This window comes from Pan troglodytes, chromosome 4, assembly GCF_028858775.2.
Source record: "Pan troglodytes isolate AG18354 chromosome 4, NHGRI_mPanTro3-v2.0_pri, whole genome shotgun sequence".
Classification (NCBI taxonomy): domain Eukaryota; kingdom Metazoa; phylum Chordata; class Mammalia; order Primates; family Hominidae; genus Pan; species Pan troglodytes.
Window position 1 is genome coordinate 176,032,982 of NC_072402.2, and position 17,128 is coordinate 176,050,109.

A 17,128-nucleotide genomic window follows, 5' to 3' on the forward strand; every position below is an offset into this window, starting at 1 on the left:
TCTGGACCATGCTGTTCTCAGCAATCCCAAGCAAACGGCGGCCAAACGCAGGAGCCAGAAGGGAGCTCAACCTTCACTTACCTGGGGGGCAGACACATTCGGATGGAGCTTCCCGAGCAGTCCGGATCTTCGCTAGTCCGTCCAACTTCTGAGCCGGAAAAAAAAAAAAAGAAAAAAAACAAGGAGAGAATGAGTTTCAGAACAGAGAGGGCTAAAAGTGGAAACATCAGCAAAAACAAATGTATCTAAACCATCTACAGTGCTGGGGCTGTCTTTGAGACCATCTCTCAAAAGATCCTTAAACTCTACAGGGAATTTTAGAATGAGGAAAAACAAACACAAACACTAAACAGTTACTGGTGAGTCCCTGAAAATGTGGCAGGTTTCTGCTTTGTTACAGCATTTTCAAATAGAATACCAAGAGTTACAACGACAGAAACAGCATCCTGCAAGTCAAGAAAAGCCACAGCGACCACCAGCCCTGCAGGGAGGGAGGCTGGGACTGAGGGAGGCCTGGAGAGAGCAGATCAAAGTTAATGCTCCAGGCGGCTTTCTGCACTCACAAGGCCACCCCGTCCACACCCGGGAAGTCCCAAAACCCCATGGCTGCAGCCCCTCCTAGCCCACCAGCCTGGGACCTGATGGCCCGGGCTGAATCACCCTGATGAAAACATTTTCCTTTGTTGTTTTCTGTTTTCCATTTTCCTTTCCTCTTACCAGTGGGGATCCTTGGCCTAAAAAATTTGGTTCAGTACAAGTTAACAAGAATCCCTACACATGCCCAGCCCTGTGCCAGATTTGGGTGAAAGGAAAAGAATTACCACAGAAAGAGGGTCAAAAGGCACAGCTCCCCTACAATGCAGGGACTGCTCTGGCAGGCTCCTGGCCCGATGGAACCCTATGGGCACCCCTGAGGCCAGAACAAACGGTCCCTGCCCCACAGATGAGGAACGCAAGCTTGGAAAAAAGGAAATTTGTCCCACATCCCAAATCTAGGTTGAGCGGAATGAAGCAATTGGCCCAAATCCCAAAACTAGCCAGAACTTGAGTCCCAATGAAGACACACAGTTTTAACCTTTCTCTAGGGGGAAAAAAAAAAATCCCCCTAAAAGCAAAACAAAAGAGCACAAATCTGTGCTGACCTAAGTGAACAGTGCAGCGCCACCATGAGAACCGAGGGCTTCATGTTCAAACATGAAACAGTATTTTTAAGCACTGGGAGGAGAGAATTTGCACAGACGACAAGACCCCAGCCAGGCCCTGTCTGCCTCTGACTGGAACAGCCCAGGACCGGGAGACTTCACCAGGGCACCTCCAGCCACCGGAAAGGCGCTTCACAGTTCCACTCCACCTGCCATTTCAGCCTCATTTTACAGACGGGCAACAAGAGGCACAGAGAGCTAAGCAGATCCTAAAACAGAAGAAGTTACCACGGTCAAAGTGTGTCTGGAGTTGGTTCCTGCCGGTGGGTTCGTGGTCTCGCTGACTTCAAGAATGAAGCCACAGCGTGGTGGCAGGCGCCTATAATCCCAGCTGCTCGGGAGACTGAGGCTGGAGAACTGCTTTAACCCGACAGGCGGAGGTTGCAGTGAGCCGAGATCGCGACACTGCACTCCAGCCTGGATGCCAGAGCGAGACTCCATCTCAAAAAAAGAAAAAAAAAAAAGAATGGAGCCGCGGGCCGGGCACAGTGGCTCGCTCACTCATACTTTGGGACGCCGAGGCCGGCGGATCACCAGGGTCAGGAAATCGAGACCATCCTGGCTAACATGGTGAAACCTCGCCTCCACTAAAAATACAAAAAATTAGCCGGGCATGGTGGCGGGCGCCTGTAGTCCCAGCTACCCCAGAGGCTGAGGCAGGAGCATGGTGTGAACCCGGGAGGCGGAGCTTGCAGTGAGCCGAGATTGCGCCACTGCACTCCAGCCTGGGCGAGAGAGACTCCGTCTCAAAGAAAAGAAAAAAAAAAAAAAGAATGGAGCCGCCTACCTTCCTGGTGAGTGTTACAGCTCTTAAAGATGGCACTGACACAAAGAGTGAGCAGCAAGGAGATTTATTGCGAAGAGCGAAAGAACAAAGATCCCACAAGGTGAACGACCCACGCAGGTTGCTGCCGCTGTTTGGTGGGTGGGGGGCGCGGGCGGGCTTTTATTCCGTTATTTGTCCCCGCCCATGTCCTGCTGATTGGTCCACTTTAGAGAGTGCTGATTGGTCCACTTTACAGAATGCTGATTGGTCCATTTTACAAACCTCTAGCTAGCTACAGAGCGCTGTTTGGTGCATTTTTACAGAGCACTGATTGGTGCATTTTACAAACCTCTAGCTAGCTACAGAGCGCTGTTTGGTGCATTTTTTTACAGAGCACTGATTGGTGCATTTTACAAACCTCTAGCTAGCTACAGAGCACTGATTGGTGCATTTTTACAGAGCACTGATTGGTGCATTTTACAAACCTCTTGTAAGAAAAGTTCTCCAAGTCCCCACTGCACCCAGGAAGTCCAGCTGGCTTCACCTCTCAAAAGCAATACCAGGGCAGCCAGAGGGTACTCCAGGGGGTGCCTTTAGGCGCACTCACTCCTCCATCATCACTGCACTCCCCAGCCCTGACTCTGCAAGTCCTTGACTTGCCCTGTAAATCGGAACCTGGCTAGGCCTCTGGATGCCAGGCTCCCAGCTTCCTGCAGGGACTGGACCTGCCACTCCCTGCTGCTTTGGATGGAGCTGCCCAGCTGTCCCACAGGACCCTTGTGAGCAGCCTGGGCCAGCCCCCAGCTTCCAAAGGCCCCCCGCAGCCTGTGGGTGAGAGCTGCTCCACCCAGGCGCAGCAGACACCACCGCTACTAATCCCCACTCCCAGCAGGGCTGCCTGGAGTGGAGTCCATGAGGGGCTGAGGCTTCTGCGCAGAATGGAGCACACTGGCCACATCTGTCCCAGTTGAATGGGGGGCCCATGCAAAAGCTGCACCCTTGAGCCGGACCTCAGAACTCACTTTTTTTTTTTTTTTTTTTTTTTTGAGACAGGGTCTCACTCTGTCATCCAGGCTGGAATGCAGTGGCACCATCTCCGCTCACTGCAGCCCCAACCTCTCAGGCTCAAGCAATCCTCCCACTTCAGCCTCCTGAGTAGCTGGGTATACACGAAGGTACCACCACACCCAGCTAATTTTTAAATTTTTTGTAGAGACGGGGTTTCACTATGTTGCCCAGGCTGGTCCCAAATTCCTGGGCTCAAGCAATCCTCCTGCTTTGGCCTCTCAAAGTGTGGGATTACAGACGTTGAGTCACCGCGCCCAGCCAGAACTCACTCTTTTCCCCATTGTATTCGCAGATATTAAAGCAGATTTCAAAATGTACTTGGAGAAGAAACCCAACATTTTAGTTTAAGCCAGTCAACCTGTGTAAGAAACTCTCATCTGTTTTTATCAGTGCTAGACAGGACAGAAAGGACTTCCACACTGATTTCATTTTTTAAACAAAAGCATTTCATGCCAAAAACAATTCACTTTTAACAACTGCTGTCACACTTGGGCTACTGCTATCACATCTGAACCTCTCCCTGAAGGGGGAGAAGGATTTTATCAACTACTGATAGGAAACACAGTTACTTTTGAGCTCCTCTCACCTTAATATAAAAAGCTAGGTACTGTTGATGCTAGCGGCGGGATCACAGGTTACTGGGATTGTGCTGGTCATTTATCCTAACTCCTTTTGTGCTTTTGTTTTTCTAGATTAGATGGTGAATCTGTAAAGTTTTCTCTCCCAGACCCCACCTCTCCCCCACCTCCAGGCCCCTCACTTTCTGTATCCTGACTACTAAGAATACAAAGTGAAATGTTTGAATTAGAAACCCAATCTCACAATCTTTACTTCATGCTCTTTTTTTTTTTTTAATCCTAAGAAAATATTCCTTTGTGTCCAGGTTTGTAAAAATGACTTAAAAGCCTCAGCATTTTACATTCAATTATCTGGCAGCACCCCCAGCATCTGCAAACAATATGGTCCTGGTTTTACATATGCAAACAAGTCCTGACTCTAAAAGTAAATAAAGGATGAGTTTCTGAGAAAAAGACCAGAGACTTTGGGCAAGTTCCCTTCTAGAAGTACTGGGAAGGAGAACTTGAAGTCTGGGGGAAGGGCGGCAAGAGCTCAGGGAATCAGGGAAATCCTGGTTTTTAGAAAAGCATTCATGACATGGTCAGAGGATACGTTTATTAACGATCTGTCGGGGCACTAGTCTTGAACACTTCACCAGATGTTTGATCACATCCTTAAGTGGTTTTGTTCTGAGGAAATATAGATTGACATAGAAAAGAAAGATGCAATGATTTATTCCTGTAAAACGCTGTAAATAATTAAGACATTTCTATCCTTTGACTAAAAATTCCTACTCTGGAGAGTATATCCTAAGGGAATAAATCAGCAGAAGCAAAACATGATATTTATGCAGAAGTTGCACCGTAAAACAGTGGGAATGGTTTAGTGAAAGATGTGGAATCTCCTTGATGCAACTGTCACATCAGGAAATAGCATTATGAAGACTGTGTAGCAACAAGGAAAAATGCTTATGCTACAATAAATAAAATGTCTACATTGACGTAGAAACACAGGCATGGGGGAACAGCAACTAACAAAACAACCCACATGGGTGTTGGAATGATGGTGATTTTCTTCTTTCTGGGCTGTTGTGATATCATCTTCTCAGTGAAAAACAAAAAAGTCTGGAAGTAGAAGAGACAATGTAAACCCTTGAAATCCCCCCGCTGAGGGCAATTTCGGAGCGACAGACTCTGTCTCCTCAGGGAGGCCCAGCTCCAGGGTCCATCCTGTGAGTACATGCACACCACAGACACCAGAGGAAGGGCTTGTCAAGAACCAAATGCTGACCACAGGCACAGCTTCTCTGCTCCCCTTCTACCTGCTTACGAAGAGACAGTTGAAGCCTTCTCACCACCACCAGCAACCCAAGGGGACTCCCTTTCCTGACCCCTTTAAACGTTCTCTTTTGATACCCCACCACGATGATGATAACAAATACAACTGAAGTATTATTATCAAGACTGGATTACATATTATGGGCCAGACACTGCGCCAATTGCTATTATCTTATCTATTCCTCCTGATAACCCCCACGCGGCTGGGATTCTTATTACACCCATTTACAGATGGGAAAATTGAGACAGAAAGAGAAGTGTCAGGGCTGGACTTAAATCCTGGTAGCAACTGACACGGATCATAGATGACAGCCTCTGCTCTCAAGTAATGTTCCTATCTACAAACATTCTTTAAAGCTATCAGGGCCGGGCGCGGTGGCTCACACCTGTAATCCCAGCACTTTGGGAGGCCGAGGCAGGCAGATCACCTGAGGTCAGGAGTTCGTGACTAGCCTGGCCAAAATGGTGAAACCCCATCTCTACTAAAAAACAAACAAACAAACAAACAAAATTAGCCGGGCGTAGTGGCACACATCTGTAGTCCCAGATACTCAAGAGGCTGAGGCAGGAGAATCACTTGAACCCGGAAGGCAGAGGTTGCAGCGAGTGAGAGCATGTCATTGCACTCCAGCCTGGGCAACAAGAGCAAGACTCCGTCCCAAAAAATAAATAAAAAATAAAAATAAAGTTGCTATCAGAAGCCAAGCCATACATAACTCAGATAGAAACCAGTACAGTGTCTGCAAAAGGTTGGGAGAGTGACAGGAATTAACTACAAGGGCAGCATGGAGGAGATTAAGGGTGACAGAATTGTTCTGTGTTCTGTGTGGTGCTGGGATGGTGGACACGTGATTATGCATTTGTCAAAAACCACAGGACTGTCCATCCCAAAGAGTGACCTGTAATGAATACCAATTACAAACCAAAAGTCAGGATGCTGGAGAAACCCAGGCTAGAGTAACAGATCTAACTATATTAAAGTTGTATGGCATAACCTCACTGAAGGTTGGGGAAAAGTGTAGCTCACCTAAGTAACGTTGCAAAATGGTGTTTTCATTGAAAACTCTAAGGCTGGCCGGGCGTGGTGGCTCACACCTGTAATCCCAGCACTTTGGGAGGCAGAGGCGGGAGGATCACCTGAGATCAGGGGTTCGAGACCAGCGTGGCCAACATGGTGAAATCCCCTCTCTACTAAAAATATAAAAATTAGCCTGATGTGGTGGCGTGCACCTGCAATCCCAGCTACTTGGGAGGCTGAGGCAGGAGAATCACTTGAACCCAGGAGGCGAAGGTTGCAGTGAGCCAAGATCGTGCCACTGCACTCCAGCCTGGGCAACAGAGTGAGACTCTGTCTCAAAAAAAAAAAAAAAAAAAAAAAAAAAAAAGAAAAGAAAGAAAAGAAAACTCTAAGGCTGAAGACAAAAGGAATCTGATGTAAACACTGTACTCTAGCTAGGCGGTAAAGATGTTTCTCACAGGGATTCAGGTTAGCAATTTTGAAACTACTTTATATACACATTAGGGTTGAACAGATAAGTAAACAAATTATGAGTAATGAGAGCCAGGTTTCTCACTGTCCAAGAAAGAAGTTACAAATAAGCAAAGGAGGAAAGTTACAGTGAACCCTGTGGTGCTGAATCAGTATCGAAGACATAACTATGAGGTCATGTTCATGTTCTGTACACAGATAGATACATACAGAAATCATCACAGATATGTGCATACAGAGGAGTCAATATACATGTTTCTACACCTCCCTCTGTCTGCAGAGAAGTTCTACAAACAGTCATACCCTAGTAGTAACAAGCACACACAGTGCCCAGATCTTGGTCTCTAATATCATTCTCCAATAAAAGGAACCAGGGCTTCTTGGAGAGATGAGAAATGAGAAATTCTAGGGCCAAGGCAGAAAAAACACAAGATGAGCCTGGAGTCTTACAGTGCCCGAAAGTAAGGAAGTGCTTTACAGAGGGGTTGGGGTCAAGGGCACTCGTCGAAGAAACATAAGAACCAACCTGAAAGGCTGGGTGCGGTGGTTCACGCCTGTAATCCCAGCAATTTGGGACACCGGGACGGGCAGATTACTTGAGGTCAGGAGTTCAACACCAGCCTGGCTAACATGGTGAAACCCTGTCTCTATTAAAAGTACAAAAATTAGCCAGGCATGTTGGATCAGGCCTGTAATCCCAGCTACTTGAGAAGCTGAGGCACAAACTGGGAGACGGAGGTTGCGGTGAGCAGAGATTGCGCCACTGCACTCCAGCCTGAAAACCAACCTGAAAGAGCTTAGAATGGCCAAAGCTGGAACAATTTAAGCAACAAAATAAATAATGTTGTGTGGTCTTATAACGCAAAGAATAAATTAAATATCCTTGAGTCTACAGTGATATAAATGATTGAATAAATAAATGGAGAGAAGAGAGAAAACTTCCTTACAGAATTCCAAATAATATATGTAAATACTTCCCTCTTCCCGGAGGTGAAGCTCACTTCCCCTCCCCTTGATATGGGCTAGACTTAAATAATAACTTTATAATGGAGAAATCTGGCAGATTTCCCTTCCCTCAACCAAGTGATCAAGGTTCATGTCACAGGAATACCTCATGCTGGCCCCATGGGCCCCCGATGGGATGCCATGAACATGGCAATCCACCTCAGTGGTATTCTTTCCAAACGCTCCTCATGAGAAGTATTAGACTATCCCAAATTGTGAGACATTCTATAAAATACCTGCTTAATATGTCTCAAAACTGTCAAGGCCATGCAAAGCAAGGGAAGACTGAGAAATGGTCATAGATTGGAAGAGACTAAGAAGACAGCACAATCAAATGCAATGTGTGTCCTAGATGGGCCGCGGAATAGGAAAAGGACATTAGAGAGAATAAATGGCTGAAATCTAAGGTGTAATTTAGTTTTTTTAAAAAAAAGCATAATCACAAAGTCACTTACCACCAACTAAGATATAGCCTTGTTATTTTTTAGAATGGATTTATTTTTTTAACTGAGGTGAAATTCACATAATCATTAACATAAAATTAACCACTTTAAAGTGAACAATTCAGTGGCATTAAGTACATTCATAATGTTATACAATCACCCCCTCTATTTTCAAAACACTGTCATCACCCCAAAAGGAACTCCTGTATCCTTTCCTCCCTAACCCCAGCCCCTGCAACCACCAGTCTGCTTTGTTTCTATGGGATTTATCTATTCTGTATATTTCACATAAGCAGAATCAACACCACTTGTGATTTCCTTGCCCTTTGTCTGGTTCCTTTCACTCAGCGTGATGTGTTTGAGACTCATGCACATTGGCGTGGATCATTCATTCCTTTTTATGACTGAATAATATTGCATGGTGTCTACACTACCATTTGCTTATCCATTCACTGATGAACATCTGGGCACTTTCTACCTTTTGGTTGTTGTGTACAGCGCTGCTGTGAACATGAGTCTACTTTTATTTGAGTATCTGTTTTCAATTCTTTGGGGTATAAACCTGAGAGTGGAATTGCTGGGTCATATGGTAATTTCACATTTAATTTTTTGAGGATCCCACCAAACTCTTTTCCACAGTGGCTGAGTCATTTTACATTGCCACCAGCAACGTATGACAGTTCCAATTTCTCCACATTTTTGCCAAAAGATCCTGGTGGATGTGAAATGGTATATCATTGTGGGTTTGATTTACATTTCCCTAATGACAAATGATGTCGAGATACTTTTCGTGTGTTTGTTGCTCATCTGTATATCCTGTTTGAAGAAATGTCTGTGCAAGTCCTTTGCCCATGTTAAAATTGGGTTGTGTGTAGTTTTGTTGTTGAACTGTAGGAGCTCTTTATAGAATCTGTATACTAGACCCTAATCAGATATAGGATTTGTGAATATTTTCTCACGTAAATTCTTGATCAGGATTCTAACCACCTCCAACCAAGATGCAATATGAGTGTGTTAACATCATCTTGAACGTTGGTGGAAGTTTTCCAATGGTTTCGTGCTGGTCTTCACATTAGTCCTTACTGAGATCTTGCTACATTAAAAGTGGGATATTGTTACTAATATATTTGATCTGATCCTCTTTAGTTAACAGTAATTGTATTCGTTTTCTATTGCTGTATAACAAATGCCACAAAGTTAGCAGTTTAAATACACACTGACTATATCACAGTTTGTGTGGTCAGAGGCTGGGCATAACTGCAGTTGGTCTCTGCTCAGGTTCTCGAGGCTGAAATTGATGAGTCAGCTGGGGGTTTCTTCCTGGAGCTCTGAGTCCTCTCTCAAGTTCATGTGGTTCCTCCTGGTTTAGCAGGAAGGCCTCATTCTCTTGCTGGCTGTTGGCCGGGGACTCTCAGTTCCCAGAGGCAGCTCACAGTTCCCCGCCACGTAGCCCCTCCACACCCCTTCATGCTGCACATCCCTGACTTCAGGAGGGTCCTCATCCCTTCGAAGGGCTCACTTGGTTAAGTCAGGGCCACTGAATAATCTCCTTTTTCACTAACTCAAAGTCAAGTGATTCCTTCGTAACTCAGTCATAGGAAGATAGCCCATCATACCCACGGGCTCTGCCTGTACTGGAGAGGAGGGAATTGTATAAAGCATGTTCCCTAGGGAGCAGGAATGTTGGAGACCATCTTAGAACTCTGTCTGTCACAGTATCACAGTTCATTTCTTTTTCTTTTTTTTTTTTTCTTTTGAAACAGGGTCTTGCTGTGTCACCCAGGCTGCAGTGTAGTGGCACCATCATGGCTCACTACAGCCTCAACCTCCTGGGCTCAAGTCATCCTCCCACCTCAGCCTCCCAAGTAGCTGGGACTACAGGTGCCACCAAGTCAGGCTAATTTTTCTATCTTTTGTAGAGACTGCGTTTCATCATGTTGCCCAGGATGATCTCAAACTCCTGAGCTCAAGTGATCTGTGCCTGCCTCGGCCTCCCAAAGTGCTGGGATTATAGGTGTGAGCCACTGTGCCTGGCCTAATTTCTTACTTTTGACAAATGTACTGTGGTTATGTACATATGTACACTATGTACATATGTTTTTCTACATTAGTACATTAGTTTTTCTACAAACCTAAAATCATCCCCACATTTTAAAAAGACCAGATCATGAATTTACACTTATAGGGAAGATAGAGTGACAATGACTAGATTTGCCATTCTGCCTAAACAACATCAACAACAAAAGCCACAAATGTATTCCTGCATATAAAACAATAATTTTGAAGATGCTAGGGCCAGGCAGGCAAGGACAGTGATCTTTGAGACAGGCAACAACTGCTCTAGCTTCCCACCTGGGGAGTGGCCAGGCTGAGCACATGGAGGGGGGACGCGGGTGGTGCCTGGCAGCCTCCCGAATTGAAGACATGGGGCTGAGAGCCAAGGGAGGCCGAGGCAGTCAGAGTGTGCGGAACACAGGACTGGAGAGAAGAAAGCCACCAAGATCTGCTGAGGATCCCCTTCGAGTAGGAGGCAGAGGGCCTAATCAGCCCCTGCAGGCAAGGAAATGACTGAGGTCAGGGAACAAACCACCGAAAAGGATTCCAGGGCACCGCAGACAGCATTCACACAGGGGCCGGGAGAATGCCTGATCCCACCAGCCAGCCCAGTAAACCTCATAATCCACCATGAGAAAGTACTGAGGAGAGGCATGGCGCGGTGGTTCACACCTGTAATCCCAGCACTTTGGGAGGCCGAGGCAGGCGGATCACCTGAGATCAGGAGTTCGAGACCAGCCTGGCCAACATGATGACACCCAGTGTCTACTAAAAATACAAAAATTAGCCGGGCATAGTGGCAGGTGCCTATAATCCCAGCTACTTGGGAGGCTGAGGCAGGAGAATCGCTTGAACCCGGGAGGCAGAGGTTGCAGTGAGCCAAGATCGCACCACTGCACTCCAGCCTGGGTGACAGAGTGATCAGAGTGAGACTCAGTCTCAATAAATAAATAAATAATAAAATACTGAGGGGAGCACAAGGAAGGGCCCTGCCTTGCTAGTAGGGAAGAATTAACCCTAGGGCCTAGGTGAAACACTGCTCTAGTCCCACCTAATGGATCCCAACAAGACCCTAAAGGACCAAACTATTTCCAAGTAACTTAATTGTGGCATCACACAGCCCAGGAATATATATACAAATGCAAAAATAGTCAGCATCTCATGAGGTAAAATTCATCATGTCTGGCAGAAGAATAAGAAGTTACCAGCAGGAAAATAGGCCCTATAATGAACAAAAAAATTAATTAATTGAAACTGGCCCACAACTGCCACAGAGGTTGGAATTAGCACACAAAGACATTAAAACAATTATTATAACCGTACTGCCTATGTGCAGAAAGCTCAGCAGAGACAACAAAGTATTGAAAAGACCTAAACTGGGCTGGCCACAGTGGCTCATGCCTGTAATCCCAGCACTTTGGGAGGCCGAGGCCGGCGGATCACGAGGTCAGGAAATAGAGACCATCCTGGCTAACACGGTGAAACCCCGTCTCTACTAAAAAATACAAAAAATTAGCCAGGCGTGGTGGCGGGCGCCTGTAGTCCCAGCTACTCGGGAGGCTGAGGCAGGAGAATGGCGTGAACCTGAGAGGTGGAGCTTGCAATGAGCCGAGATTGCGCCACTGCACTCCAGCCTGGGCGACAGAGCAAGACTCCTTCTCAAAAAAAAAAAAAAAAAAAAAAAAAAAACCTAAACTGAAATTCCAGAGATGAAAACTACCAGGTCTGAGATGAAAAATATGGTGGAAGGGATTAATGGCAGATGAGACATTGCCAAAGAAAAGATTATAAACTTGAAGACAGCAATAGAAACTACCTAAAATGAACACATAGAGAATTATTTTTAAAAGGAAAAGACAAAGAAGAGAGCTAGTGAACTGTGGGACTTCAAGTGGTCAAAATATGTGTAATTGGAGTCACCAAACAAGAGGAGTGAGAAAGAGCAAAATAGGAAAAAAAATTTTGAAGAATAGTCAAAAAGTGTTTTCAAATTTGGTGAAAATTATAAATCCACAGATCTAAGAATCACAATGAAACCCAAGCACACACACAAAAAAATCAAGAAAACGACACCAAGATATATCATAATCAGATTGCTTAAAACCAGCGCTAAAGAGAAAATCTTAAAAGCAGTCAGAGAAAAATGACATATACATGAGCAACTGGAATTGTCCTACACTGCTGGTGGGAATCTGAAATGATGCGATGGCCTTCAGCAACAGTTTCTTAAAAAGTTAATCATACACATATCATATGCTCAGCCATTCCACTCCAAGGTATTTACATCCAAGAGAAATGAAAGAATAAATCTGTACATGGACTGGCATGTGAATATTCATAGCAGCTTTATTTACAATAGACAAAAACTGGAAACAATCCAAACTTCCATCAATAGCTGAATGGATAAACAAATTGTGGTATATCCATATAGTGAACTAATACTCGGTAATGAAAAAGAATGAATTAACTATTGTGCAAAAGCAGTTCTTTGTATAAGCACTACATGAACATACTAAAGTATCTCTCAATAACTACGCTGAGTGAAAGAAACCAGACTAACAAAGAGTGTGTTATTCCACCCAGAGAAAAATCCTGGAAAATGAACAGGAATCAATAGTAACAAAATCAGTGGCACCTTGGTGGCAGGCAGGGAGGGATGGAAGGGAGGGAACTGAACGAGGCAGGAGGAAACTCTGGAGGGTGAGGGATGCATTCCCTATCTAGACTGTGGAGAGGGTTTCATAGTTGTGCACAGATGTCAAAATTTACTAAGTTGTGCATTTTTAATTTGTGGAGTTCACTGTATGTCAATTATACTTTTAAAAAAAAGGCAAACAACAAAAATCCCAGGCCGCGGCTTCTACAGGCTTGGTGGGTGGTGGAGTGTGTGTCCTGGGGACAGAAGGCATCACACTGAGCCTCAGGTTCTGCCTGGCTTCGGTGACAGGTAAAGCACCCGGCAGAGTCATGGCAAAGGCCAACTGTGAGAGCGTCTGGCCCGGCCACCGCACTTGGCAGGAGCCGCTTGGCTTTTCTCTAAGAATGTGGGTTTAATCACTCCCATTGGCACACTGAGTGACTCTCTTTCAAACCACGTCAGCAAACGCATTTCCTCAAGGGTCCCTGCTAGGTCCTGAAATACATTAACATGTTTTGAAAGGGTTGGTCTACAAACAAATGGGATTCCTCAGTAATCCTTCATTCACATTCACATTCATTATTTTTTAAAATTATTTTTGTAGAAAATATTCACAGCAGTTTTATTAATAATAACCCAATACTGGAAACAACTCAAATGCTCATTAACAGGAGAATGAATAGATAGTGATATAGTCATACAATGAAATACTACTCTATAATACAAAGAGTTATTGATACGTGCAAATACATGAATAAATCTCAAAAGCACTATTTTAAGCAAAAGAACCACACATAAAAGAAGACATACCATACCATAGGATTCTTTTTTTTTTTCTTTGTTGAGACAGAGTCTCGCTCTGTCACCCAGGCTGGAGTACAGTGATGCAATCTCCACTCACTGCAACTTCAGCCTCCCAGGTTCAAGCGATTCTCCTGCCTCAGCCTCCTGAGTAGCTGGGGGTACAGGCGCCCACCACCACGCCTGCCTAATTTTTGTATTTTTAGTAGAGACAGGGTTTCACCACATTGACCAGGCTAGTCTTGAACTCCTGACCTCAAGTGATCCATCCACCTCAGCCTCCCAAAGTGCTGGGATTCCAGGCATGAGCCACCGCACCTGGACCTGAGGGTTCTATTTATATGAGGTTCTGGAACAGGCAAAACTGAGCTATTGGTGATAGAAAGCAAGATGGCGGTTACCTCTGGGTGGAGACAAGAAAGGGGCATAGGGAATTTTCCGAGATGTTAAAAACATTCTGTACTTATTGGAGATGTTGGTCATGGGCGCATATATTTGTCAACATCCATCTAACTCTACACTTAAAATCTGTGATTTTATTGTGTGTAAATTATATCCTTTCTTTTTTAAGAGTTAGAACAAAAGAAAAAAAGTAAGTTGCAGGATGTGGAGGGAAATTCTCAGTGGAATCCCACAAGGAAACCGTGCCAGCCCCTCAATTTGTCCAAGCATTGTACTCGCCACGGGGTTGGATGACTCCACAAATATTGCTGTTTGCTACACAGATGCCAATGAAAAGGTTGCTCCCGGGAAATGTTTGGAAGCCGCTTAATGCTCCTTGCAGGGAGACATTCAGATAACATACATTGTTTCCCCAGAAATATACACACTGTGAAAGAGAAGCTTACTCCAAAAGGGTGGCTCAAAAATACAGCATTCTGTTTCTTGCGGCAACTGGTTTGCAGTGTCAAGAAACGTAAGACAATCTATGTTGTCTTTCCCACTTCACGAATGCTAAACCCTGAAGGTATTCAGCTTAGCATCTCCGAGTTGGAGAGAATGAGGACACCATCCACCTGACTTCTCTTCAAACCAGAGTCCCTTCTCCAGCACTCCTGCTCAATAGGAATCCAGGCGCTTACCTGATTTGGCATGTGAGATCAGTACTTCCCAGCCCGTTCTTTTGGGACAACTCTTCGTTTGCTTTCAAGTTCTTAGCAGTCATTAACTAGCAATCTTCATCCTGGTATCTTTTATGTGTCAGTCGCTTTTTCCTTCAGAAGAAGGAAAGGACAGCTCCGCACAGCTCCGCACCTGTACTCTTAGGGTCAAGGGGAGCCAGGCTGTTCATCTGGTCCACCCTTTTTCAACACCACTTCTTGCCTTATGAGTGAGGCAGAAATATCCTCTAATGAAAAGAAAAGTGTCCTCCTTTAGGAAACAGGAACCTCCAGGTCTTAACTACTATCCTGGGACTGAAGTCAGCCACAAAACTAAGGGATAATTGGGCAGTTAGGAAGCACCTCTTAACCTCAAAATACAACCCTTCCTAAGGCTGTCTTTCCACCATTACAGCTTCACTCGTGTAGGGAATGAAGGAGCGGCCCCTCTTCAAAGACCCCCTTTGAAAATGCAGCATTTCCCAAGGAAAGCCACGTATTCAGCTGCTTATTAACAACAACATGTTTTTCGTGTTAATTTGCCGTTCACAACACACTCCTACGTGTTACCTCCTTAGGCCCTCACTGGGAGCTCCTGCAGAAGATCACGGATTATTATTATTTCCACCTATCTTTTTGGAAGATAAATCTCAAGCAGTTCCATGGCTCACCTAGACCACCTAGATGGGCAGTGGCAAAGCTGGAACTAGAAAGCAAGTCTCACAGCAGGTCCTGTGCTCTTCCCATAGACAGGGCACCTGCCACCTGGTCCTCACTATTCAGGAGACTGATTGCTGTGAGAGCAGAAACAGAACGCAGGACAGTTCCTGGGAAAGGCAAGAAGAGTGCATGAGCCACTGTGTTGGGGGTGAGGAGAAGGGGCTCAGGACAGGAAGGAAGCGGGGACCAGGCCCACCTTCACTTGCTCCAAGTTTTGCCAGGCATATCTGTCCTCAGAGAAACTCACATACACCAGGTGTTCGGAATATGACCGTAGCCACAACTACTTCACAATCTTCCAAGCGAGCAAGTCAATCCATTGATTCCTCTAGTAGCGATGGATAAAAACCCAACTCAAATTGGCCTGGACAGTGATGTCGAGAGGGGCTCGGTCACGAAGCCGCAGTGCTTTTGGCAGTCCCTCAATACCCCTTCAGACTGTGTTTCCCTTGCGCAGCAAGTCGATGCTGGGAGCTCCAACTTACAGCCGTTGGGGGTGATTTTGCGAAGGTAGTTTTTTCAAGCAAAGTTCAGTTCCCTAAAGCATACTGGCTGAAAAAGTCTTGCCCTGCTGCCCAATAGCCCACTGGCGTTGCCATTCATTATCCTTTTTTTTTAGACGGAGTCTCACTCTGTCGCCCCAGGCTGGAGTCCAGGGGCATGATGTTAGCTCACTGCAACCTCTGCCTCCCGGGTTCAACCGATTCTCCTGCCTCACCCTCCCAAGTAGCTGGGACTACAGGCGCCCCCCACCACGCCTAATTTTTGTATTTTTAGTAGAGACGGGGTTTCGCCATATTGGCGAGGCTGGTCTCGAACTCCTGACCTCGTGATCCACCCGCCTCGGCCTCCCAAAGTGCTGGGATTACGGGCGTGAGCCACCCACCGAGCCCGTCCTCATTATTTTTCAGACACACACGGCTTCTCAGAACCCGCCCTCCAGGGTTCACCATGCTGGGCCGGCGCAGAGACCCATCCAGGCGGTAGGAGCGGGGACAGGCGCGGGGTCGTGGAGGGCCCCGGGCTGTTCCTGCTCCTCGAACTCTCTCCTCACCACAGCCGCGGTCTCCTCCCCGGGCCCCGCGCGCCAGGCCCTGCTAAAAGCCCCAACGGGTCCCCCGGCGACCGCCGCGCCGGCCTCTCGGTCCCGTCCCCCGAGGCGCCAGGCCTCCGCCTCCAGCGCGGGCCCCTCGGGCAGCGCCGCCCCTCCCCCTGCCCGCACGGGAGGCCGCCTGGGTTCGGCTTTGGACCAGGCGAGCAGCGCGGCGCCGGCCGCTCTGCCGGGTCAGCCCTGCGGAGGTGTCTTCCCCGCTGCGCCCGGCCCCCAGCGCCGCGCCGAGGGAGCGGCCGGCGCCTGTGTCCCTAGCGCGGTACTGCTTCTGCCTGAGGACTCCCCGCCGGGGGTCCTCCCTGTCGCCGTCAGCGCCTCCGCGCCCTGTGGGCCGAGGCCCCGGCGCCCCTGGCTCAGCCCAGCTCCCAAGGCCCAGCGGGTTCCTGCTCTGCCGTCCGGGGATCCCGCGGCTGGTCCGGAGCCCGGGGCGCGGCCCGCCGTTCATTCCCGCGTCCTGGCGGGGCCTGCTTCTTCCCGAGCCCTCTCCCTGCGGCTGGTGGTCCCAGCGTGCTGGCCGCGTCTCCTCTTCTCGGGACACCAGCCCTGTTGGATCAGGGCCCCCCCACGACGACCTGTGCCACCTCATCCGCCTCTTTAAAGACCCCATTCCCATGGGCGGCCGCATCCGGAGGCCCAGGGGTGAGGACTTCGCCACGTGAAGGAGGCACACGATTCAGCCCATGACACCGCCACCTCGGCGTGGAGCTGTAGGGCGAAGCTCAGGCACTCACCGAGGACAGGACCCGGGGAATCCGCTGGGGCTTTCAGCAGGGCCTGGCGCGCGGGGCCTGGGGAGGAGACCTGGGGAACAGCCCAGGGCCCTCCCAGAACCCGC

At 47.3% G+C, this 17,128-nt stretch overlaps 1 protein-coding gene across 1 annotated transcript in view; it reads right to left on the reverse strand.

The window, feature by feature from the left end:
• The window catches only part of COL23A1 (collagen type XXIII alpha 1 chain), a 353,112-nt gene that overhangs the window by 323,481 nt on the left and 12,503 nt on the right, over window positions 1–17,128 (reverse strand). Inside the window, exon 2 of the mRNA XM_024356856.3 lies at window positions 82–148. Within this exon, the coding sequence (XP_024212624.1) occupies window positions 82–148 (67 nt within the window). The remainder of the gene's footprint in view (window positions 1–81; window positions 149–17,128) is intronic.